The 25313-nt window shown below is 57.2% G+C and overlaps 1 protein-coding gene across 2 annotated transcripts in view; it reads right to left on the reverse strand.

The window, feature by feature from the left end:
- The window catches only part of LOC137346092 (tenascin-like), a 326039-nt gene that overhangs the window by 5557 nt on the left and 295169 nt on the right, over positions 1-25313 (reverse strand). For both annotated transcript variants that reach the window (XM_068009389.1, XM_068009390.1), the window contains 6 exons: positions 24849-24971; positions 4498-4641; positions 4187-4317; positions 2983-3115; positions 2134-2285; positions 649-745 (listed from right to left, as the gene is read on the reverse strand). In XM_068009389.1, coding sequence (XP_067865490.1) covers positions 649-745; positions 2134-2285; positions 2983-3115; positions 4187-4317; positions 4498-4641; positions 24849-24971 — 780 coding nt within the window. The remainder of the gene's footprint in view (positions 1-648; positions 746-2133; positions 2286-2982; positions 3116-4186; positions 4318-4497; positions 4642-24848; positions 24972-25313) is intronic.

The raw sequence follows: 25313 nt of genomic DNA on the forward strand, positions 1-25313 counted from the left end.
CTGGGAGAGTCCTCTCTGCCCCTCCTCAGGCCATGGAGACCAGTCTAGGGGCAATTCTGGGAAAAGCTACTCTGGGAGAGTCCTGTCTGCCCCATCTCAGGCCATGGAGACCAGTCTCGGAGACCCCAGGTTCCAGTGTTCTCTGTCCTCACACTTAGCTTCCATATGAAACCATCTGTGCCCCAGACTTGAATCGAAGGTTCAAGGTCAGACACGTTAAAAAGAAGGAAATATTTATAGATTTTCCAAGCTTGATTCCTTCTCAGGACCTTAGTTAACTGTCTGGGTGGACAGTAGGATGTAACTGTAATGTGACAGGTTTATATAGGCAGATAGCATCATTAATGTGACATAAAAGCTAATAATCCAAATAGTGATGTGTGCAGATGTAGCATTTTTAATATATTCTGGACAGATGAATGAAGACTGGACATGTGACAATGAGGCCCTGGGTCATTTATTAACAAGGTATGAATGTCAGCATCAGTCCCATCTGCTACAATTTCAAGCTCTTTGATTTCACTTACGTTAAGAATATATGGTGCCTGCAGTTCAGTGAATGGCCTCGTCCTGCAGCAGGTCTCAATTCAGACTCTGTGGTGACCAGGGGAGGTATTACTGACTCCCACTGAGGAAGTGCACACTTACCCAGCCAGTGTTCCTGAGCGAGCTCCCCGAAGCCAGCCACGTAGGCCTTCCAGGTCCTCATGAAGTTGGTCTTGCCGTTTATTCTCCTCTGGAAAACCTTGAGGAGGGAAAGAGGAATATGATCTGCTGCCTCTGTGTGTGTTGGTACGACAAGCTGAGGACATGTCCTGAGCTCAGAGTGTGGTCATGAGATTTGGAATACTGACAGGGAGATTAACTTTTAATCTGCTGAGACTGGAAGCTCTAGAGTGGCTATAACCGTCAATATCCCGGCCCTGACCCCGTGTTTGAACTCTGACCCCACGTCACCAGCTCTGACCCCTGTTTTAACACTGACCCCATGCCACCAGCTCTGACCCCTGTTTAAGCTCTGACCCACGTCACCAGCTCTGACACCCCCATTAAAACTCTGACCTCACGCCCACAGCCGCTGACCCTGTGCCCCAACCTCTGACCTCAAGGCCCCACACTCTGCCTCAGTGCTCCAACCTCTGACCTTGGTCCCTGGCTTCTGACCTCACACTCCCATCCTCTGACCCCGCGCCCTGGCCTTTGACCTCATGCCCCTGGCATCTGACCTCGAGCCCCCTGCCTCTGACCTCACACCCCTGGAATCTGACTCCGTCCTGTTTCTGATAGTTCCCTTTCCATAAAGAAATGAATTAAATAAGCCAGGACAATGAGACCATCGGAATGAGAAGATATGAATGAGGGGAAGAATGAAGGGAAAAAAGAAAAGGAGAAAAAGGAAATTCAAATCTATTAGGAATGAGAGAAAAAAATAGATTCTTTGAAAGATGGGCTATTATGTCTCATGGTTGTTTTCTGGTTCCCATATGTTAGAAATAATCACACTTTAGACTTGGAACGGCTGGAGTTCTTCGTTTTATTCATTCAGCTTCCATACTGCCTAGTACAGGACTACCCAAGGTCCATTCTGTTACACGTCACATGACTGTCCAGTGCAGCTATGAATGCAGCCCCCAGAATACTTACACATAACAATTAGTTCCTAGCCCTTGACAGATTGCATAATAATATATAACACGGGCCTTTGAATCTAAGGCCTGTTAACTAAGAGTTTCCCCTCCCACGATCCCAGCAGGTGGGCCTCTAACACTCGGGTCAACCTCAGTCTAAGCACCACACTGACTCTGACCCCTGACCCTTAACACAGGGTCGTCAACTCTACTTGGCCGTTATCCTGGGAGGTTTCATTACATGACCAGCAGCCTCCAACTGCTCCGTCCAATCAAACAGCCTTTCTTCCCCCCATCTCCAATAATCTTCAAAGCTAATAAATGGAAATGGTCAAAGAAATTTGAAATATAAAGCCCCATTTTGTTTTCTTTTCAATGCCCCGTATAATCTTTCTCCCGATTGCTGCTGACAGCAGTGTCCAGGTGATTAATTTTTTAATTCCTGCAGAATCCAGTACAATCTTGGAGGAATAGCGGCCCCTGACTTTCCGAGCATCATACTTACCATCCAGCCTCCGCCATCGGTCCTCATGTCGCAGTAAACTTTGATGGGTTTGTCCTTGTTCCCGTTCAGGTAGAGGGTGACAGTGCTGGACTCTGTCCTTCCGTTGCTGTGTTCCTCCCCGCAGTCCTTGGGGAATGGGATGTGGGCACCAACTACAAGAAAGATCAGAGAGGGGATCGCAGTGTACACAATCCCGGAGAGTGCAGGCGCAAGGAGGAAATCCCTGTTACTCTAAGTCAGAAACTAGGAACGCGCGGAAAGTCCGAGTTTACAGTCGCCCCTTTTAAGGGGAGCAAAAATCAACATCGGTGCCTGAGGATATGGGGCCGCAGGTTAAGGTGCCACAGGTTACGGTGCTGTAGTGGTTCTGTTACTGGACTCATGATTCAGAGACTCAAATAATAATCCAGAGAAGGCAAGTTTGGGTCTGACCCGGGAAGAATTTGAATTCAGTTTCATCAAGAACTGTTGTCAGTAAAAGTGATCTGATGCCTCTGGATTGCTGTAAAAATCCAACTGCTTCACTGATGTCCTTTTACTGAAGGGAAGATGGTGTCCTTAACCAGTCTGGGCCTATATGGGACTCCAGACCCACACCCCAATGTGGTTGACTCTTAGCCTGCCTCTGGACTATATCCTCAGTGGGATCAAACTCACTAACGGCTCAAGAAGGGGGCACATCAACAACATCATCATCTTCTCTGGCCAATGAGCAAATGGGCAATAAATGCTGACATTGCCAGTGATGCCCACAGCCCAGAGCTTGCTACCATTGATGGCATGACGAAGGGGCAAGGGGTTGGGGGAATGGGTGAAGATTTCCAGGAATGTTCGCTCCCAAACACCTACCTGTACTGAAGGGAGCAGTAATGGCGGCCGCTCTGTCAGTGCCCCGCAAGGCGTGCAGCCTCACCGTGTACCCGGTGCTGGGGAGAAGATGGTGCAGTCTGTGGCTCGTCGCCGTGGCGTCCAGCATCGCTCGCTGTGGAGGGAAGGCCGAGGGGCGGAGTCAGAAACCAGGCAGGGAAAAGCCCGCGGGTTTTCACATCACACGCCAGCATTTCACGTGGAAAAGACGAGATGCGCACGGGGCAAAGAGTTAATTATTTCCACTACCCTTCGTGTGAAGAAATGCTTCCTGACATCACCACTGAACAGCCTGCCTCTAATTTTTAAGGTCATGACCCCTTGTTCTGGACTCCTTCCGGCAGAGGAAATAGTTACTTTCCATTTACCCCATCAAATCCTTCAATCATGTGAAACCCCCCAATCAGATCACCCCTTCATCTTCAAAACTCTTGCCTAGCTACTTGGAGATTGTATGGCTCATAGGGGAGACACTGGAGAGCTAAGAATTGTCCAGTTACACTCCTGTGACAGGCAGTATATCAATGCACATTGTAAGGTGTTGTTGAGTGAACATTCCAAATACAAAGTTGGCGGGCAGGAAGAGATCAGCTAGTCCATCAGGACTGGTCATCTCCCGTGATGGCCAGAATACCAGAACACAAGAACACAAGAAATAGGAGCAGAGGTAGACCATACGGCCCATCGAGCCTGCTCCCCCACTCAATACGATCATGGCTGATCTTGAGCTTCAATTCCACTTTCCTGCCTGCTCCCCATATCCCTTGATTCCCTTCAAGACCAAAAATCTATCTATCCCAGCCTTAAATGTATTCAAGGATGGAGCATTCACAACAGTCTGGGGTAGAGAATTACAAAGATTCACAACCCTTTGAGTGTAGTCATTTCTCATCTAAGTCCTGAATTATTGGCTCCTTATCCTGAAACTGTGTCCCCGTGTTTAAGATTCCCTGACCAATGGGAACAATCTCTCAGCTTCTACCCTATCAAGCCCTTTCAAAATCTTGTTATGTCTCAATTAGATCGCCTCTCATTCTTCTAAACTCCAGACACCATAGGCCCAATTTACTCAGCCTCTCATCATAGGACAACCTCCTCATCCCCGGGACCAGTTTAGCCAGTCTCTTTTCATGCTCTCTCTTTGCTTCTCTTATCACTGATGAGCTGCCTGATTGCGGTCAGTTACCTGAGTCACGTCCCCTCCTGTCCCATACAGGAGGAGATATCCAGTTACTGGGGCTCTCGGGGCCGTCCACGAGACCAGGGCTTCACTCGATGAGATGTCACGCACTGTGAGTTCCCTTGGCAGATCAGAGTCTGAAGAGAGGAGCGGTTGATAGTTAGCGAGAAAGGGACTTGCACCAACTCAGCACATTTCAAAGGGCTTCCTAATTCCACAGGGATCCCACATCTCACATTGTCTAACAAGATGTGGAATGAGGGCCCAGTCTCCATCCTGGAGCCTGCACTTCCTGCAGTGCTCGCTCAATTACTCACCAGTCACAAAGGTGGTACTGAGCTTTGAGCTCTTGCTGCCTCCCTTGACACCGTAGATCTGTGCCGTGTACTCTGTGTTCATACTCAGACCCGTAAGTTGCAGTTCAGCAGTGTTACCCGGAACGTTCTTGCTTGCATCGGGAACTAGGAGAAAGAAGGAAAGAAATTAGTGAAATAAAAGATTCCGAGCCCGTTAGCCTACCAGTACCTGAAGTGCTGTAAGCTGCAAGGCTACTGACCAGGTGCTGGAAGGTGGATTCGAATGGGCAGCTAGTTTTTTCAGCTGGTGCAGATACAATGGCCGCTTTCTGTGCTGTAACGTTTCTATGGTTCTATGATTAGAATCCGGAATCAAAGAGGAAAAGAGGTTCATCCCTTCCACATACATAGTGTCTCCTGAAATTGTTATAAAGAGACACTCCATTAACAGGGACTGTAGAGTCTGGGCCTGGTTACAAAGGGTCTCCTTTAACAGGGATTGTAGAGTCTGAGCATGATTATGAAGGGTCTCCTTTAACAGGGATTGTCGAGTCTGAGCCTGATAATAAAGGGTCTCCTTTAAAAGTGATCGCAGAGTCTGGGCCTGGTTATAAAGGCACTCCTTTCACAGAGATTTTAGAGTCTGGGCCGGGTTATAAAATGTGAGGAGTCAGGTATGGGAGGGGGTGAGGAGTGGGGTAAGAGGGCTGTGCGGGGTGGGGTAAGGGGGGGCTAGTTAGGGTTTGAGTTGGTAAACAGTGGGGTTACAGGGATGGTGAGGAGTAGCGATTGGGCAGGGGGCGGCAGTAAGGCGTGTGATTCTGGGGCGTGGCACTGTGGGCAGTGTCTGTCACCCTGTGTTGGAGGAGTGGGGTTCCGGGGCGTGGCACTGTGGGCAGTGTCTGTGACCCTGTGTTGCAGGTGTGGGGGTTCCAGCGCGTGGCACTGTGGGGAGTGTCTGTGACCCTGTGTTGTAGGAGTGAGGGTTCTGGGACGTGGCACTGTGGGCAGTGTCTGTGACCCTGTGTTGTAGGAGTGGGGTTCTGGGACGTGGCACTGTGGGCAGTGTCTGTGACCCTGTGTTGGAGCAGAGGGGTTCCGGAATGTGGCACTGGGGGAAGTGTCTGTCTTCCTGTGTTGTAGGAGAGCGATTCTGGAGCGTGGCACTGTGGGCAGTGTTTGTCACCCTGTGTTGTAGGAGTGGGGGTTCCGGAGCGTGGCACTGTGGGCAGTGTCTCTCACCCTGTGTTGGAGGAGTGGGGTTCCGGGGCGTGGCACTGTGGGCAGTGTTTGTCTCCCTGTGTTGGAGGAGTGGGGTTCCGGGGCGTGGCACTGTGGGCAGTGTCTGTCTCCCTGTGTTGTAGGAGTGTGTTTCTGGAGCGTGGCACTGTGGGCAGTGTTTGTCTCCCTGTGTTGGAGGATGGGGGTTCCGGAGCATGGCACTGTGGGCAGTGTCTGTGACCCTGTGTTTGAGGAAGGGGGTTCCGGGGCGTGACACTGTGGGCAGTGTATGTCACCCTGTGTTGGAGGAGTAGGGTTCTGGGACGTGGCACTGTGGGCAGTCTCTGACCCCTGTGTTGGAGGATGGGGGTTCCGGAGTTGGCACTGTGTGCAGTGTCTGTCACCCTGTGTTGTAGGAGTGGGGGTTCCGGAGCGTGGCACTGTGTGCAGTGTCTGTCACCCTGTGTTGTAGGAGTGGGGGCTCCGGAGCGTGGCACTGTGGGCAGTGTCTGTCACCCTGTGTTGTAGGAGTGGGGGTTACGGAGCGTGGCACTGTGTGCAGTGTCTGTCACCCTGTGTTGTCGGAGTGGGGGTTCCAGAGCGTGGCACTGTGTGCAGTGTCTGTCACCCTTTGTTGTAGGAGTGGGGTTCCTGAGTGTGGCACTGTGAGCAGTGTCTGTGACCCTGTGTTGTAGGAGTGGGGGTTCTGGGACGTGGCACTGTGGGCAGTGTCTGTGACCCTGTGTTGTTGGAGTGGGGTTCTGGCACGTGGCACTGTGGGCAGTTTCTGTGACCCTGTGTTGGAGCAGAGGGGTTCCGGAGTGTGGCACTGGGGGAAGTGTCTGTCTCCCTGTGTTGTAGGAGAGCGATTCTGGAGCGTGGCACTGTGGGCAGTGTTTGTCTCCCTGTGTTGTAGGAGTGGGGGTTTCGGAGCGTGGCACTGTGGGCAGTGTCTGTCACCCTGTGTTGTAGGAGTGGGGTTCCGGGGCGTGGCACTGTGGGCAGTGTCTGTCACCCTGTGTTGGAGGAGTGGGGTTCCGAGGCGTGGCACTGTGGGCAGTGTCTGTCTCCCTGTGTTGTAGGAGTGTGGTTCTGGAGCGTGGCACTGTGGGCAGTGTTTGTCTCCCTGTGTTGGAGGATGGGGGTTCCGGAGCATGGCACTGTGGGCAGTGTCTGTGACCCTGTGTTTGAGGAAGCGGGTTACGGGGCGTGACACTGTGGGCAGTGTATGTCACCCTGTGTTGTAGGAGTGTAGTTCCGGAGTGTGGCACTGTGGGCAGTGTCTGTGACCCTGTGTTAAGGACTGGGGTTCCGGGGCGTGGCACTGTTGGCAGTGTCTGTGACCCTGTGCTGGAGGAGTAGGGTTCTGGGACGTGGCACTGTGGGCAGTCTCTGACCCCTGTGTTGCAGGATGGGGGTTCCGGAGCGTGGCACTGTGTGCAGTGTCTGTCACCCTGTGTTGTAGGAGTGGGGGTTCCGGAGCGTGGCACTGTGTGCAGTGTCTGTCACCCTGTGTTGTAGGAGTGGGGGCTCCGGAGCGTGGCACTGTGGGCAGTGTTTGTCACCCTGCGTTGTAGGAGTGGGGGCTCCGGAGCGTGGCACTGTGGGCAGTGTCTGTCACCCTGTGTTGTAGGAGTGGGGGTTACGGAGTGTGGCACTGTGTGCAGTGTCTGCCACCCTGTGTTGTCGGAGTGGGGGTTCCAGAGCGTGGCACTGTGTGCAGTGTCTGTCACCCTGTGTTGTAGGAGTGGGGTTCCTGAGTGTGGCACTGTGAGCAGTGTCTGTGACCCTGTGTTGTAGGAGTGGGGGTTCTGGGACGTGGCACTGTGGGCAGTGTCTGTGACCCTGTGTTGGAGCAGAGGGGTTCAGGAGTGTGGCACTGGGGGAAGTGTCTGTCTCCCTGTGTTGTAGGAGAGCGATTCTGGAGCGTGGCACTGTGGGCAGTGTTTGTCTCCCTGTGTTGTAGGAGTGGGGGTTCCAGAGCGTGGCACTGTGGGCAGTGTCTGTCACCCTGTGTTGTAGGAGTGGGGGCTCCGGAGCATGGCACTGTGGGCAGTGTCTGTCACCCTGTGTTGCAGGAGTGGGGGTTACGGAGCGTGGCACGGTGTGCAGTGTCTGTCACCCTGTGTTGTCGGAGTGGGGTTTCCAGAGCGTGGCACTGTGTGCAGTGTCTGTCACCCTGTGTTGTCGGAGTGGGGGTTCCGGAGTGTGTCACTCTGTGCAGTGTCTGTCACCCTGTGTTGTAGGAGTGGGGTTCCTGAGTGTGGCACTGTGAGCAGTGTCTGTGACCCTGTGTTGTAGGAGTGGGGGTTCCGGAGTATGGCACTGTGTGCAGTGTCTGTCACCCTGTGTTGCAGGAGTGGGGTTCCGGGGCGTGGCACTGTGTGCAGTGTCTGTCACCCTGTGTTGTAGGAGTGGGGTTCCGGGGCGTGGCACTGTGTGCAGTGTCTGTCACCCTGTGTTGTAGGAGTGGGGTTCCGGGGCGTGGCACTGTGAGCAGTGTCTGTGACCCTGTGTTGTAGGACTGGGGTTCCGGAGCGTGGCACTGTGTGCAGTGTCTGTCACCCTGTGTTGTAGGAGTGGGGTTCCGGGGCATGGCACTGTGAGCAGTGTCTGTGACCCTGTGTTGTAGGACTGGGGTTCCGGAGCGTGGCACTGTGTGCAGTGTCTGTCACCCTGTGTTGTAGGAGTGGGGTTCCGGGGCGTGGCACTGTGGGCAGTGTCTGTCACCCTGTGTTGTAGGAGTGGGGTTCCGGGGCGTGGCACTGTGGGCAGTGTCTGTCACCCTGTGTTGTAGGAGTGGGGGTTCCGGAGTGTGGCACTGTGAGCAGTGTCTGTGACCCTGTGTTGTAGGAGTGGGGGTTCCGGAGTGTGGCACTGTGAGCAGTGTCTGTGACCCTGTGTTGTAGGAGTGGGGGTTCCGGAGTGTGGCACTGTGAGCAGTGTCTGTGACCCTGTGTTGTAGGAGTGGGGTTCCGGAGTGTGGCACTGTGTGCAGTGTCTGTCACCCTGTGTTGTAGGAGTGGGGTTCCGGGGCGTGGCACTGTGGGCAGTGTCTGTCACCCTGTGTTGTAGGAGTGGGGTTCCGGGGCGTGGCACTGTGGGCAGTGTCTGTCACCCTGTGTTGTAGGAGTGGGGTTTCCAGCGCGTGGCACTGTGGGGAGTGTCTGTGACCCTGTGTTGGAGGATAGGGGTTCCGGAGCCTGGCACTGTGGGCAGTGTCTGTGACCCTGTGTTGTAGGTTGGGTGTTCCGGAGCGTGGCACTGTGGGCAGTGTCTGTGACCCTGTGTTGGAGGATGGCGGTTCCGGAGCGTGGCACTGTGGGCAGTGTCTGTGACCCTGTGTTGTAGGTTGGGTGTTCTGGAGCATGGCACTGTGGGCAGTGTCTGTGACCCTGTGTTGGAGGAGCTGGGTTCCGGAACGTGGCACTGTGGGCACTGTCTGTGACCCTGTGTTGTAGGAGTGGGGATTCCAGAGTGTGGCACTGTGGGCAGTGTCTGTGACCCTGTGTTGGAGGAGTGGGGTTCTGGGACGTGGCACTGTGGGCAGTGTCTGTCACCCTGTGTTGTAGGAGTGTGGGTTCTAGAGTGTGGCACTGTGGGCAGTGTCTGACCCCCGTGTTGTAGGAGTGGGGGTTCTGGAGTGTTGCACTGTGTGCAGTGTCTGTCACCCTGTGTTGCAGGAGTGGGGGCTCCGGAGCGTGGCACTGTGTGCAGTGTCTGTCACCCTGTGTTGTAGGAGTGGGGTTCCTGAGTGTGGCACTGTGGGCAGTGTCTGTGACCCTGTGTTGTCGGAGTGGGGTTCCTGAGTGTGGCACTGTGAGCAGTGTCTGTGACCCTGTGTTGCAGGAGTGTGGGTTCCAGAGCGTGGCACTGTGAGCAGTGTCTGTCACCCTGTGTTGTAGGAGTGGGGTTCCTGAGTGTGGCACTGTGAGCAGTGTCTGTGACCCTGTGTTGTCGGACTGGGGTTCCGGAGCGTGGCACTGTTGGCAGTGTCTGTGACCCTGTGTTTGAAGAAGGGGGTTCCGGGGCATGGCACTGTGGGCAGTGTCTGTCACCCTGCGTTCTCGGAGTGTTGCTCCGGAGTGTGGCACTGTGGGCAGTGTCTGTGACCCTGTGTTGTAGGACTGGGGTTCCGGAGCGTGGCACTGTGGGCAGTGTCTGTGACCCTGTGTTGGAGGAGTTGGGTTCCGGAGCGTGGCACTGTGGTCAGTGTCTGTCACCCTGTGTTGTAGTTTGGGTTTCTGGAGCATGGCACTGTGGGCAGTGTCTGTGACCCTGTGTTGGAGGAGTGGGGTTCTGGGACGTGGCACTGTGGGCAGTGTCTGTCACCCTGTGTTGTAGGAGTGGGGGTTCTAGAGTGTGGCACTGTGGGCAGTGTCTGACCCCTGTGTTGGAGGATGGGGGTTACGGAGCGTGGCACTGTGGGCAGTGTCTGTGACCCTGTGTTGGAGGAGTGGGGTTCTGGGACGTGGCACTGTGGGCAGTGTCTGTGACCCTGTGTTGTAGGTTGGGTGTTCCGGAGCATGGCACTGTGGGCAGTGTCTGTTACCCTGTGTTGTAGGAGTGGGGTTCCGGAGCGTGGCACTGTGGGCAGTGTCTGTGACCCTGTGTTGGAGGAGTGGGGTTCTAGGACGTGGCACTGTGGGCAGTGTCTGTGACCCTGTGTTGAAGGTTGGGTGTTCCGGAGTTTGGCACTGTGGGCAGTGTCTGTTACCCTGTGTTGTAGGAGTGGGGTTCCGGAGCGTGGCACTGTTTGCAGTGTCTGTGACCCTGTGTTGGAGGATGGCGTTCCGGAGCGTGTCACTGTGGGCAGTGTCTGTGACCCTGTGTTGTAGGAGTGGGGTTCTGGGACGTGGCACTATGTGCAGTGTCTGTCACCCTGTGTTGTAGGAGTGGGGTTCCGGAGTGTGGCACTGTGAGCAGTGTCTGTGACCCTGTGTTGTAGGAGTGGGGTTCCGGAGTGTGGCACTGTGGGCAGTGTCTGTGACCCTGTGTTGTAGGAGTGGGGTTCCGGGGCGTGGCACTGTGGGCAGTGTCTGTCACCCTGTGTTGTAGGAGTGGGATTCCGGGGCGTGTCACTGTGGGCAGTGTCTGTCACCCTGTGTTGTAGGAGTGGGGTTCCGGGGTGTGGCACTGTGGGCAGTGTCTGTCACCCTGTGTTGTCGGAGTGAGGGTTCCGGAGTGTGGCACTGTGAGCAGTGTCTGTGACCCTGTGTTGTAGGAGTGGGGGTTCCGGAGTGTGGCACTGTGAGCAGTGTCTGTGACCCTGTGTTGTAGGAGTGGGGGTTCCGGAGTGTGGCACTGTGGTCAGTGTCTGTGACCCTGTGTTGTAGGAGTGGGGGTTCTGGAGTTTGGCACTGTGTGCAGTGTCTGTCACCCTGTGTTGTAGGAGTGGGGTTCCGGGGCGTGGCACTGTGGGCAGTGTCTGTCACCCTGTGTTGTCGGAGTGGGGTTCCGGGGCGTGGCACTGTGGGCAGTGTCTGTCACCCTGTGTTGTAGGAGTGGGGTTTCCAGCGCGTGGCACTGTGGGGAGTGTCTGACCCCTGTGTTGGAGGATGGGGGTTCCGGAGCCTGGCACTGTGGGCAGTGTCTGTGACCCTGTGTTGGAGGAGTGGGGTTCTGGGACGTGGCACTGTGGGCAGTGTCTGTGACCTTGTGTTGTAGGTTGGTTGTTCCGGAGCATGGCACTGTGGGCAATGTCTGTTACCCTGTGTTGTAGGAGTGGGGTTCCGGAGCGTGGCACTGTGGGCAGTGTCTGTGACCCTGTGTTGGAGGATGGCGGTTCCGGAGCGTGGCACTGTGGGCAGTGTCTGTGACCCTGTGTTGTAGGAGTGGGGGTTCCAGAGTGTGGCACTGTGGGCAGTGTCTGTGACCCTGTGTTGGAGGATGGGGGTTCCGGAGCGTGGCACTGTGGGCAGTGTCTGTCACCCTGTGTTGTAGGAGTGGGAGTTCCAGAGTGTGGCACTGTGGGCAGTGTCTGTCACCCTGTGTTGTAGGAGTGGGGGTTCCAGAGTGTGGCACTGTGGGCAGTGACTGTGACCCTGTGTTGTAGGACTGGTGTTCCGGGGCGTGGCACTGTAGGCAGTGTCTGTGACCCTGTGTTGGAGGAGTGGGGTACCGGAGCGTTGCACTGTGGTCAGTGTCTGTCACCCTGTGTTGTAGTTTGGGTTTCCGGAGCATGGCACTGTGGGCAGTGTCTGTGACCCTGTGTTGGAGGAGTGGGGTTCTGGGACGTGGCACTGTGGGCAGTGTCTGTGACCCTGTGTTGGAGGAGTGGAGTTCTGGGACGTGGCACTGTGGGCAGTGTCTGTGACCCTGTGTTGTAGGTTGGGTGTTCCGGAGCATGGCACTGTGGGCAGTGTCTGTTACCCTGTGTTGTAGGAGTGGGGTTCCGGAGCGTGGCACTGTGGGCAGTTTCTGTGACCCTGTGTTGGAGGATGGCATTCTGGAGCGTGGCACTGTGGGCAGTGTCTGTGACCCTGTGTTGTAGGAGTGTGGATCTGGGACGTGGCACTGTGTGCAGTGTCTGTCACCCTGTGTTGTAGGAGTGGGGTTCCGGAGTGTGGCACTGTGAGCAGTGTCTGTGACCCTGTGTTGTAGGAGTGGGGTTCCGGAGTGTGGCACTGTGGGCAGTGTCTGTGACCCTGTGTTGTAGGAGTGTGGTTCCGGGGCGTGGCACTGTGGGCAGTGTCTGTCACCCTGTGTTGTCGGAGTGTGGTTCTGGGACGTTGCACTGTGGGCAGTGTCTGTCACCCTGTGTTGTAGGAGGGGGGGTTCTGGGACGTTGCACTGTGGGCAGTGTCTGTGACCCTGTGTTGGAGGAGTGGCGTTCCGGAGCGTGGCACTGTGGTCAGTGTCTGTCACCCTGTGTTGTAGTTTGGGTTTCCGGAGCATGGCACTGTGGGCAGTGTCTGTGACCTTGTGTTGTAGGTTGGTTGTTCCGGAGCATGGCACTGTGGGCAATGTCTGTTACCCTGTGTTGTAGGAGTGGGGTTCCGGAGCGTGGCACTGTGGGCAGTGTCTGTGACCCTGTGTTGGAGGATGGCGGTTCCGGAGCGTGGCACTGTGGGCAGTGTCTGTGACCCTGTGTTGTAGGAGTGGGGGTTCCAGAGTGTGGCACTGTGGGCAGTGTCTGTGACCCTGTATTGGAGGATGGGGGTTCCGGAGCGTGGCACTGTGGGCAGTGTCTGTCACCCTGTGTTGTAGGAGTGGGAGTTCCAGAATGTGGCACTGTGGGCAGTGTCTGTCACCCTGTGTTGTAGGAGTGGGGGTTCCAGAGTGTGGCACTGTGGGCAGTGTCTGTGACCCTGTGTTGTAGGACTGGTGTTCCGGGGCGTGGCACTGTAGGCAGTGTCTGTGACCCTGTGTTGGAGGAGTGGGGTACCGGAGCGTGGCACTGTGGTCAGTGTCTGTCACCCTGTGTTGTAGTTTGGGTTTCCGGAGCATGGCACTGTGGGCAGTGTCTGTGACCCTGTGTTGGAGGAGTGGGGTTCTGGGACGTGGCACTGTGGGCAGTGTCTGTGACCCTGTGTTGGAGGAGTGGAGTTCTGGGACGTGGCACTGTGGGCAGTGTCTGTGACCCTGTGTTGTAGGTTGGGTGTTCCGGAGCATGGCACTGTGGGCAGTGTCTGTTACCCTGTGTTGTAGGAGTGGGGTTCCGGAGCGTGGCACTGTGGGCAGTTTCTGTGACCCTGTGTTGGAGGATGGCGTTCCGGAGCGTGGCACTGTGGGCAGTGTCTGTGACCCTGTGTTGTAGGAGTGGGGATCTGGGACGTGGCACTGTGTGCAGTGTCTGTCACCCTGTGTTGTAGGAGTGGGGTTCCGGAGTGTGGCACTGTGAGCAGTGTCTGTGACCCTGTGTTGTAGGAGTGGGGTTCCGGAGTGTGGCACTGTGGGCAGTGTCTGTGACCCTGTGTTGTAGGAGTGTGGTTCCGGGGCGTGGCACTGTGGGCAGTGTCTGTCACCCTGTGTTGTAGGAGTGGGGTTCCGGCGCGTGTCACTGTGGGCAGTGTCTGTCACCCTGTGTTGTCGGAGTGTGGTTCTGGGACGTTGCACTGTGGGCAGTGTCTGTCACCCTGTGTTGTAGGAGGGGGGGTTCTGGGACGTTGCACTGTGGGCAGTGTCTGTGACCCTGTGTTGGAGGAGTGGCGTTCCGGAGCGTGGCACTGTGGTCAGTGTCTGTCACCCTGTGTTGTAGTTTGGGTTTCCGGAGCATGGCACTGTGGGCAGTGTCTGTGACGCTGTGTTGTAGGAGTGGGGTTCCGGGGCGTGGCACTGTGGGCAGTGTCTGTCACCCTGTGTTGTCGGAGTGTGGTTCTGGGACGTTGCACTGTGGGCAGTGTCTGTCACCCTGTGTTGGAGGAGTGGGGTTCTGGGACGTTGCACTGTGGGCAGTGTCTGTCACCCTGTGTTGTAGGAGTGGGGTTCCGGGGCGTGGCACTGTGGGCAGTGTCTGTGACCCTGTGTTGTAGGAGTGGGGTTCTGGGACGTTGCACTGTGGGCAGTGTTTGTCACCCTGTGTTGCAGGAGTGGGGTTCCGGAGCGTGGCACTGTGGGCAGTGTCTGTGACCCTGTGTTGGAGGATGGGGGTTCCGGGGCGTGGCACTGTGGGCAGTGTCTGTGACCCTGTGTTGTAGGAGTGGGGGTTCCAGAGTGTGGCACTGTGCGCAGTGTCTGTGACCCTGTGTTGGAGGAGTGGGGTTCTGGGACGTGGCACTGTGGGCAGTGTTTGTCACCCTGTGTTGTAGGAGTGGGGGTTCTAGAGTGTGGCACTGTGGGCAGTGTCTGACCCCTGTGTTGGAGGATGGGGGTTCCGGAGCGTGGCACTTTGGGCAGTGTCTGTGACCCTGTGTTGGAGGAGTGGGGTTCTGGGACGTGGCACTGTGGGCAGTGTCTGACCCCTGTGTTGGAGGATGGGGGTTCCGGAGCGTGGCACTGTGGGCAGTGTCTGTGACCCTGTGTTGTAGGAGTGGGGGTTCCAGACCGAGGCACTGTGTGCAGTGTCTGTCACCCCGTGTTGTAGGAGTGGGGGTTCTGGAGTGTTGCACTGTGTGCAGTGTCTGTCACCCTGTGTTGTAGGAGTGGGGGCTCCGGAGCGTGGCACTGTGTGCAGTGTCTGTCACCCTGTGTTGTAGGAGTGGGGGTTCCAGAGTGTGGCACTGTGAGCAGTGTCTGTGACCCTGTGTTGTAGGAGTGGGGTTCCGGAGTGTGGCACTGTGAGCAGTGTCTGTGACCCTGTGTTGTCGGAGTGGGGTTCCGGAGTGTGGCACTGTGAGCAGTGTCTGTCACCCTGTGTTGTAAGAGTGGGGTTCCTGAGTGTGTCACTGTGAGCAGTGTCTGTGACCCTGTGTTGTAGGAGTGGGGGTTCCGGAGAGTGGCACTGTGAGCAGTGTCTGTGACCCTGTGTTGTATTAGTGGGGGTTCCGGAGTTTGGCACTGTGTGCAGTTTCTGTGACCCTGTGTTGTAGGACTGGGGTTCCGGAGCGTGGCACTGTTAGCAGTGTCTGTGACCCTGTGTTTGAAGAAGGGGGTTCCGGGGCGGGTCACTGTGGGCAGTGTCTGTCACCCTGTGTTGTCGGAGTGTGGTTCCGGAGTGTGGCACTGTGGGCAGTGTCTGTGACCCTGTGTTGTAGCAGTGGGGTTCCGGGGAGTGGCACTGTGGGCAGTGTCTGTCACCCTGTGTTGTTGGAGTGGGGTTCCGGGGCGTGGCACTGTGGGCAGTGTCTGTCACCCTGTGTTGTCGGAGTGTGGTTCTGGGACGTTGCACTGTGGGCAGTGTCTGTCACCCTGTGTTGTAGGAGTGGGGTTCTGGGACGTTGCACTGTGGGCAGTGTCTGTCACCCTGTGTTGTAGGAGTGGGGTTCCGGGGCGTGGCACTGTGGGCAGTGTCTGTGACCCTGTGTTGTAGGAGTGGGGTTCTGGGACGTTGCACTGTGGGCAGTGTTTGTCACCCTGTGTTGCAGGAGTGGGGTTCCGGAGCGTGGCACTGTGGGCAGTGTCTGTGACCCTGTGTTGGAGGATGGGGGTTCCGGGGCGTGGCACTGTGGGCAGTGTCTGTGACCCTGTGTTGTAGGAGTGGGGGTTCCAGAGTGTGGCACTGTGCGCAGTGTCTGTGACCCTGTGTTGGAGGAGTGGGGTTCTGGGACGTGGCACTGTGGGCAGTGTTTGTCACCCTGTGTTGTAGGAGTGGGGGTTCTAGAGTGTGGCACTGTGGGCAGTGTCTGACCCCTGTGTTGGAGGATGGGGGTTCCGGAGCGTGGCACTTTGGGCAGTGTCTGTGACCCTGTGTTGGAGGAGTGGGGTTCTGGGACGTGGCACTGTGGGCAGTGTCTGACCCCTGTGTTGGAGGATGGGGGTTCCGGAGCGTGGCACTGTGGGCAGTGTCTGTGACCCTGTGTTGTAGGAGTGGGGGTTCCAGACCGAGGCACTGTGTGCAGTGTCTGTCACCCCGTGTTGTAGGAGTGGGGGTTCTGGAGTGTTGCACTGTGTGCAGTGTCTGTCACCCTGTGTTGTAGGAGTGGGGGCTCCGGAGCGTGGCACTGTGTGCAGTGTCTGTCATCCTGTGTTGTAGGAGTGGGGGTTCCAGAGTGTGGCACTGTGAGCAGTGTCTGTGACCCTGTGTTGTGGGAGTGGGGTTCCGGAGTGTGGCACTGTGAGCAGTGTCTGTGACCCTGTGTTGTCGGAGTGGGGTTCCGGAGTGTGGCACTGTGAGCAGTGTCTGTCACCCTGTGTTGTAAGAGTGGGGTTCCTGAGTGTGTCACTGTGAGCAGTGTCTGTGACCCTGTGTTGTAGGAGTGGGGGTTCCGGAGAGTGGCACTGTGAGCAGTGTCTGTGACCCTGTGTTGTATTAGTGGGGGTTCCGGAGTTTGGCACTGTGTGCAGTTTCTGTGACCCTGTGTTGTAGGACTGGGGTTCCGGAGCGTGGCACTGTTAGCAGTGTCTGTGACCCTGTGTTTGAAGAAGGGGGTTCCGGGGCGGGTCACTGTGGGCAGTGTCTGTCACCCTGTGTTGTCGGAGTGTGGTTCCGGAGTGTGGCACTGTGGGCAGTGTCTGTGACCCTGTGTTGTAGGACTGGGGTTCCGGAGCGTGGCACTGTGGGCAGTGTCTGTGACCCTGTGTTGTAGCAGTGGGGTTCCGGGGAGTGGCACTGTGGGCAGTGTCTGTCACCCTGTGTTGTTGGAGTGGGGTTCCGGGGCGTGGCACTGTGGGCAGTGTCTGTCACCCTGTGTTGTCGGAGTGTGGTTCTGGGACGTTGCACTGTGAGCAGTGTCTGTGACCCTGTGTTGTAGGAGTGGGGTTCCGGAGTGTGGCACTGTGAGCAGTGTCTGTGACCCTGTGTTGTCGGAGTGGGGTTCCGGAGTGTGGCACTGTGAGCAGTGTCTGTCACCCTGTGTTGTAAGAGTGGGGTTCCTGAGTGTGTCACTGTGAGCAGTGTCTGTGACCCTGTGTTGTAGGAGTGGGGGTTCCGGAGAGTGGCACTGTGAGCAGTGTCTGTGACCCTGTGTTGTGTTAGTGGGGGTTCCGGAGTTTGGCACTGTGTGCAGTTTCTGTGACCCTGTGTTGTAGGACTGGGGTTCCGGAGCGTGGCACTGTTAGCAGTGTCTGTGACCCTGTGTTTGAAGAAGGGGGTTCCGGGGCGGGTCACTGTGGGCAGTGTCTGTCACCCTGTGTTGTCGGAGTGTGGTTCCGGAGTGTGGCACTGTGGGCAGTGTCTGTGACCCTGTGTTGTAGGACTGGGGTTCCGGAGCGTGGCACTGTGGGCAGTGTCTGTGACCCTGTGTTGTAGCAGTGGGGTTCCGGGGAGTGGCACTGTGGGCAGTGTCTGTCACCCTGTGTTGTTGGAGTGGGGTTCCGGGGCGTGGCACTGTGGGCAGTGTCTGTCACCCTGTGTTGTCGGAGTGTGGTTCTGGGACGTTGCACTGTGGGCAGTGTCTGTCACCCTGTGTTGTAGGAGTGGGGTTCTGGGACGTTGCACTGTGGGCAGTGTCTGTCACCCTGTGTTGTAGGAGTGGGGTTCCGGGGCGTGGCACTGTGGGCAGTGTCTGTGACCCTGTGTTGTAGGAGTGGGGTTCTGGGACGTTGCACTGTGGGCAGTGTTTGTCACCCTGTGTTGCAGGAGTGGGGTTCCGGAGCGTGGCACTGTGGGCAGTGTCTGTGACCCTGTGTTGGAGGATGGGGGTTCCGGGGCGTGGCACTGTGGGCAGTGTCTGTGACCCTGTGTTGTAGGAGTGGGGGTTCCAGAGTGTGGCACTGTGCGCAGTGTCTGTGACCCTGTGTTGGAGGAGTGGGGTTCTGGGACGTGGCACTGTGGGCAGTGTTTGTCACCCTGTGTTGTAGGAGTGGGGGTTCTAGAGTGTGGCACTGTGGGCAGTGTCTGACCCCTGTGTTGGAGGATGGGGGTTCCGGAGCGTGGCACTTTGGGCAGTGTCTGTGACCCTGTGTTGGAGGAGTGGGGTTCTGGGACGTGGCACTGTGGGCAGTGTCTGACCCCTGTGTTGGAGGATGGGGGTTCCGGAGCGTGGCACTGTGGGCAGTGTCTGTGACCCTGTGTTGTAGGAGTGGGGGTTCCAGACCGAGGCACTGTGTGCAGTGTCTGTCACCCCGTGTTGTAGGAGTGGGGGTTCTGGAGTGTTGCACTGTGTGCAGTGTCTGTCACCCTGTGTTGTAGGAGTGGGGGCTCCGGAGCGTGGCACTGTGTGCAGTGTCTGTCACCCTGTGTTGTAGGAGTGGGGGTTCCAGAGTGTGGCACTGTGAGCAGTGTCTGTGACCCTGTGTTGTAGGAGTGGGGTTCCGGAGTGTGGCACTGTGAGCAGTGTCTGTGACCCTGTGTTGTCGGAGTGGGGTTCCGGAGTGTGGCACTGTGAGCAGTGTCTGTCACCCTGTGTTGTAAGAGTGGGGTTCCTGAGTGTGTCACTGTGAGCAGTGTCTGTGACCCTGTGTTGTAGGAGTGGGGGTTCCGGAGAGTGGCACTGTGAGCAGTGTCTGTGACCCTGTGTTGTATTAGTGGGGGTTCCGGAGTTTGGCACTGTGTGCAGTTTCTGTGACCCTGTGTTGTAGGACTGGGGTTCCGGAGCGTGGCACTGTTAGCAGTGTCTGTGACCCTGTGTTTGAAGAAGGGGGTTCCGGGGCGGGTCACTGTGGGCAGTGTCTGTCACCCTGTGTTGTCGGAGTGTGGTTCCGGAGTGTGGCACTGTGGGCAGTGTCTGTGACCCTGTGTTGTAGGACTGGGGTTCCGGAGCGTGGCACTGTGGGCAGTGTCTGTGACCCTGTGTTGTAGCAGTGGGGTTCCGGGGAGTGGCACTGTGGGCAGTGTCTGTCACCCTGTGTTGTTGGAGTGGGGTTCCGGGGCGTGGCACTGTGGGCAGTGTCTGTCACCCTGTGTTGTCGGAGTGTGGTTCTGGGACGTTGCACTGTGGGCAGTGTCTGTCACCCTGTGTTGTAGGAGTGGGGTTCTGGGACGTTGCACTGTGGGCAGTGTCTGTCACCCTGTGTTGTAGGAGTGGGGTTCCGGGGCGTGGCACTGTGGGCAGTGTCTGTGACCCTGTGTTGTAGGAGTGGGGTTCTGGGACGTTGCACTGTGGGCAGTGTTTGTCACCCTGTGTTGCAGGAGTGGGGTTCCGGAGCGTGGCACTGTGGGCAGTGTCTGTGACCCTGTGTTGGAGGATGGGGGTTCCGGGGCGTGGCACTGTGGGCAGTGTCTGTGACCCTGTGTTGTAGGAGTGGGGGTTCCAGAGTGTGGCACTGTGCGCAGTGTCTGTGACCCTGTGTTGGAGGAGTGGGGTTCTGGGACGTGGCACTGTGGGCAGTGTTTGTCACCCTGTGTTGTAGGAGTGGGGGTTCTAGAGTGTGGCACTGTGGGCAGTGTCTGACCCCTGTGCTGGAGGATGGGGGTTCCGGAGCGTGGCACTTTGGGCAGTGTCTGTGACCCTGTGTTGGAGGAGTGGGGTTCTGGGACGTGGCACTGTGGGCAGTGTCTGACCCCTGTGTTGGAGGATGGGGGTTCCGGAGCGTGGCACTGTGGGCAGTGTCTGTGACCCTGTGTTGTAGGAGTGGGGGTTCCAGACCGAGGCACTGTGTGCAGTGTCTGTCACCCCGTGTTGTAGGAGTGGGGGTTCTGGAGTGTTGCACTGTGTGCAGTGTCTGTCACCCTGTGTTGTAGGAGTGGGGGCTCCGGAGCGTGGCACTGTGTGCAGTGTCTGTCACCCTGTGTTGTAGGAGTGGGGGTTCCAGAGTGTGGCACTGTGAGCAGTGTCTGTGACCCTGTGTTGTAGGAGTGGGGTTCCGGAGTGTGGCACTGTGAGCAGTGTCTGTGACCCTGTGTTGTCGGAGTGGGGTTCCGGAGTGTGGCACTGGGAGCAGTGTCTGTCACCCTGTGTTGTAGGAGTGGGGTTCCTGAGTGTGTCACTGTGAGCAGTGTCTGTGACCCTGTGTTGTAGGAGTGGGGGTTCCGGAGAGTGGCACTGTGAGCAGTGTCTGTGACCCTGTGTTGTATTAGTGGGGGTTCCGGAGTTTGGCACTGTGTGCAGTTTCTGTGACCCTGTGTTGTAGGACTGGGGTTCCGGAGCGTGGCACTGTTAGCAGTGTCTGTGACCCTGTGTTTGAAGAAGGGGGTTCCGGGGCGGGTCACTGTGGGCAGTGTCTGTCACCCTGTGTTGTCGGAGTGTGGTTCCGGAGTGTGGCACTGTGGGCAGTGTCTGTGACCCTGTGTTGTAGGACTGGGGTTCCGGAGCGTGGCACTGTGGGCAGTGTCTGTGACCCTGTGTTGGAGGAGTGGGGTTCCGGAGCGTGGCACTGTGGTCAGTGTCTGTCACCCTGTGTTGTAGTTTGGGTTTCCGGAGCATGGCACTGTGGGCAGTGTCTGTGACCCTGTGTTGGAGGAGTGGGGTACTGGGACGTGGCACTGTGGGCAGTCTGTCACCCTGTGTTGTAGGAGTGGGGGTTCTAGAGTGTGGCACTGTGGGCAGTGTCTGTCACCCTGTGTTGTAGGAGTGGGGGTTCTGGAGTTTGGCATTGTGAGCAGTGTCTGTGACCCTGTGTTGGAGGAGTGGGGGTTCTAGAGTGTGGCACTGTGGGCAGTGTCTGTGACACTGTGTTGGAGGATGGCGGTTCCGGAGCGTGGCACTGTGGGCAGTGTCTGTCACCCTGTGTTGTAGGAGTGGGGGTTCTAGAGTGTGGCACTGTGGGCAGTGTCTGTGACACTGTGTTGGAGGAGTGGGGTTCTGGGACGTGGCACTGTGGGCAGTGTCTGTGACCCTGTGTTGCAGGTTGGGTGTTCTGGAGCATGGCACTGTGGGCAGTGTCTGTTACCCTGCGTTGTAGGAGTGGGGTTCCGTAGCGTGGCACTGTGGGCAGTGTCTGTGATCCTGTGTTGGAGGATGGCGGTTCCGGAGCATGGCACTGTGGGCAGTGTCTGTGACCCTGTGTTGGAGGATGTCGTTTCCGGAGCGTGCCACTGTGAGCAGTGTCTGTGACCCTGTGTTGTAGGAGTAGGGGTTCCGGAGTTTGGCACTGTGAGCAGTGTCTGTGACCCTGTGTTGTAGGAGTGGGGTTCCGGAGCGTGGCACTGTGGGCAGTGTCTGTGACCCTGTGTTGTAGGAGTGGGGTTCCGGGGCGTGGCACTGTGGGCAGTGTCTCTGACCCTGTGTTGTAGGAGTGTGGTTCTGGGACGTTGCACTGTGGGCAGTGTCTGTCACTTTGTGTTGCAGAAGTGGGGTTCTGGGACGTTGCACTGTGGGCAGTGTCTGTGACCCTGTGTTGGAGGAGTGGGGTTCCGGAGCGTGGCACTGTGGTCAGTGTCTGTCACCCTGTGTTGTAGGTTGGGTTTCCGGAGCATGGCACTGTGGGCAGTTTCTGTGACCCTGTGTTGTAGGAGTGGGGTTCTGGGACGTGGCACTGTGGGCCGTGTCTGTCACCCTGTGTTGTAGGAGTGGGGGTTCTAGAGTGTGGCACTGTGGGCAGTGTCTGACCCTGTGTTGGAGGATGGGGGTTACGGAGCGTGGCACTGTGGGCAGTGTCTGTGACCCTGTGTTGGAGGAGTGGGGTTCTGGGACGTGGCACTGTGGGCAGTGTCTGTGACCCTGTGTTGTAGGTTGGGTGTTCCGGAGCATGGCACTGTGGGCAGTGTCTGTTACCCTGTGTTGTAGGAGTGGGCTTCCGGAGCGTGGCACTGTGGGCAGTGTCTGTGACCCTGTGTTGGAGGATCGCGGTTCCGGAGCGTGGCACTGTGGGCAGTGTCTGTGACCCTGTGTTGTCGGAGTAGGGGTTCCGGAGTTTGGCACTGTGAGCAGTGTCTGTGACCCTGTGATGTAGGAGTGCGGTTCTGGGACGTGGCACTGTGTGCAGTGTCTGTCACTCTGTGTTGTAGGAGTGGGCTTCCGGGGCGTGGCACTGTGAGCAGTGTCTGTGATCCTGTGTTGTAGGAGTGGGGTTCCGGGGCGTGGCACTGTGGGCAGTGTCTGTGACCCTGTGTTGTAGGAGTGGGGTTCCGGGGCGTGGCACTGTGGGCAGTGACTGTCACCCTGTGTTGTTGGACTGGGGTTCCGGGGCGTGGCACTGTGGGCAGTGTCTGTCACCCTGTGTTGAAGGAGTGTGGTTCTGCGACGTTGCACTGTGGGCAGTGTCTGTCACGCTGTGTTGTAGGAGTGGGGTTCTGGGACGTTGCACTGTGGGCAGTGTCTGTCACCCTGTGTTGTAGGAGTGGGGTTCCGGAGCGTGGCACTGTGGGCAGTGTCTGTCACCCTGTGTTGTAGGAGTGGGTTTCTGGGACGTTGCACTGTGGGCAGTGTTTGTCACCCTGTGTTGCAGGAGTGGGGTTCCGGAGCGTGGCACTGTGGGCAGTGTCTGTGACCCTGTGTTGGAGGATGGGGGTTCCGGGGCGTGGCACTGTGGGCAGTGTCTGTGACCCTGTGTTGGAGGATGGGGGTTCCGGGGCGTGACACTGTGGGCAGTGTCTGTGACCCTGTGTTGTAGGAGTGGGGTTCTGGAGTGTGGCACTGTGGGCAGTGTCTGTGACCCTGTGTTGTCGGAGTGGGGTTCTGGAGCGTGGCACTGTGGGCAGTGTCTGTCACCCTGTGTTGTAGGACTTGGGTTCCGGAGCGTGGCACTGTGGGGAGTGTCTGTGACGCTGTGTTGTATGACTTGGGTTCCGGAGCGTGGCACTGTGAGCAGTTTCTGTGACCCTGTGTTGTAGGAGTGGGGGTTCCGGAGTGTGGCACTGTGGGCAGTGTCTGTCACCCTGTGTTGTTGGACTGGGGTTCTGGGGCGTGGCACTGTGGGCAGTGTCTGTCACCCTGTGTTGTAGGAGTGGGGTTCTGGGACGTTGCACTGTGGGCAGTGTCTGTCACCCTGTGTTGTAGGAGTGGGGTTCTGGGACGTTGCACTGTCGGCTGTGTTTGTCACCCTGTGTTGCAGGAGTGGGGTTCCGGAGCGTGGCACTGTGGGCAGTGTCTGTGACCCTGTGTTGGAGGATGGGGGTTCCGGGGCGTGGCACTGTGGGCAATGTCTGTTACCCTGTGTTGTAGGAGTGGGGTTCCGGAGTGTGGCACTGTGGGCAGTGTCTGTCACCCTGTGTTGGTGGATGGGGGTTCCGGAGCGTGGCACTGTGGGCAGTGTCTGTCACCCTGTGTTGTAGGAGTGGGGTTCTGGGACGTAGCACTGTGGGCAGTGTTTGTCACCCTGTGTTGTCGGAGTGGGGTTCCGGAGCGTGGCACTGTGGGCAGTGTCTGTCACCCTGTGTTGTCGGAGTGAGGTTCCGGAGCGTGGCACTGTGGGCAGTGTCTGTCACCCTGCGTTGTAGGAGTGGGGTTCTGGAGCGTGGCACTGTGGCCAGTGTCTGTGACCCTGTGTTGGAGGATGGGGGTTCCGGGGCGTGGCACTGTGGGCTGTGTCTGTGACCCTGTGTTGGAGGATGGGGGTTCCGGGGCGTGACACTGTGGGCAGTGTCTGTGACCCTGTGTTGTAGGAGTGGGGTTCTGGAGTGTGGCACTGTGGGCAGTGTCTGTGACCCTGTGTTGTCGGAGTGGGGTTCTGGAGCGTGGCACTGTGGGCAGTGTCTGTCACCCTGTGTTGTAGGACTTGGGTTCCGGAGCGTGGCACTGTGGGGAGTGTCTGTGACGCTGTGTTGTATGACTTGGGTTCCGGAGCGTGGCACTGTGAGCAGTTTCTGTGACCCTGTGTTGTAGGAGTGGGGGTTCCGGAGTGTGGCACTGTGGGCAGTGTCTGTCACCCTGTGTTGTTGGACTGGGGTTCCGGGGCGTGGCACTGTGGGCAGTGTCTGTCACCCTGTGTTGTAGGAGTGGGGTTCTGGGACGTTGCACTGTGGGCAGTGTCTGTCACCCTGTGTTGTAGGAGTGGGGTTCTGGGACGTTGCACTGTGGGCTGTGTTTGTCACCCTGTGTTGCAGGAGTGGGGTTCCGGAGCGTGGCACTGTGGGCAGTGTCTGTGACCCTGTGTTGGAGGATGGGGGTTCCGGGGCGTGGCACTGTGGGCAATGTCTGTTACCCTGTGTTGTAGGAGTGGGGTTCCGGAGTGTGGCACTGTGGGCAGTGTCTGTCACCCTGTGTTGGTGGATGGGGGTTCCGGAGCGTGGCACTGTGGGCAGTGTCTGTCACCCTGTGTTGTAGGAGTGGGGTTCTGGGACGTAGCACTGTGGGCAGTGTTTGTCACCCTGTGTTGTCGGAGTGGGGTTCCGGAGCGTGGCACTGTGGGCAGTGTCTGTCACCCTGTGTTGTCGGAGTGAGGTTCCGGAGCGTGGCACTGTGGGCAGTGTCTGTCACCCTGCGTTGTAGGAGTGGGGTTCTGGAGCGTGGCACTGTGGCCAGTGTCTGTCACCCTGTGTTGTCGGAGTGCGGTTCTGGGACATTGCACTGTGGACAGTGTTTGTCACCCTGTGTTGTAGGAGTGGGGGTTCCGGAGCGTGGCACTGTGGGCAGTGTCTGTCACCCTGCGTTGTAGGAGTGGGGTTCTGGAGCGTGGCACTGTGGCCAGTGTCTGTCACCCTGTGTTGTCGGAGTGCGGTTCTGGGACATTGCACTGTGGACAGTGTTTGTCACCCTGTGTTGTAGGAGTGGGGGTTCCGGAGCGTGGCACTGTGGGCAGTGTCTGTGACCCTGTGTTGGAGGTTGTAACTCCTGTTTTTATTCCCCACTTACCGGTTCTGCCATCACCGTAGGTGATGACGTAGTGATCGATCGATGCAATTGCAGGTCTCCAGATCAGGAGCGCCATCGTCTGGGAAACATTCACAGCCTTCAGATCAGATGGAGCATCTGGGGCTTTACAAACACAACAATGTGGAAATCATTTCACCTTCCACACCAATAGAGACAATCTGATCATTACACAACTGAACTTCCTCTTTGTTTTCGCTGGAATGACTGGATAATTAATATCCAATATACATTCCAATCCTCAGCATTGCTTTCACTGAGGATTTCGAGGTACTGGAGAATCTGTAAGAATGATTTATCTCTGAACTGAGAGGTTAAATCTATCAGGAAAACATGAACTGAAGTTATGAAAATGATAAAAGGGTTTGATAGTGTTTCCACTTGTGGAGTGATCAAAACTAGTGGTTATTAATCAGAGAGTCACGAATAAATCCGGGAGTGAATTCC

Source organism: Heterodontus francisci, chromosome 29 (assembly GCF_036365525.1).
Source record: "Heterodontus francisci isolate sHetFra1 chromosome 29, sHetFra1.hap1, whole genome shotgun sequence".
NCBI lineage: Eukaryota > Metazoa > Chordata > Chondrichthyes > Heterodontiformes > Heterodontidae > Heterodontus > Heterodontus francisci.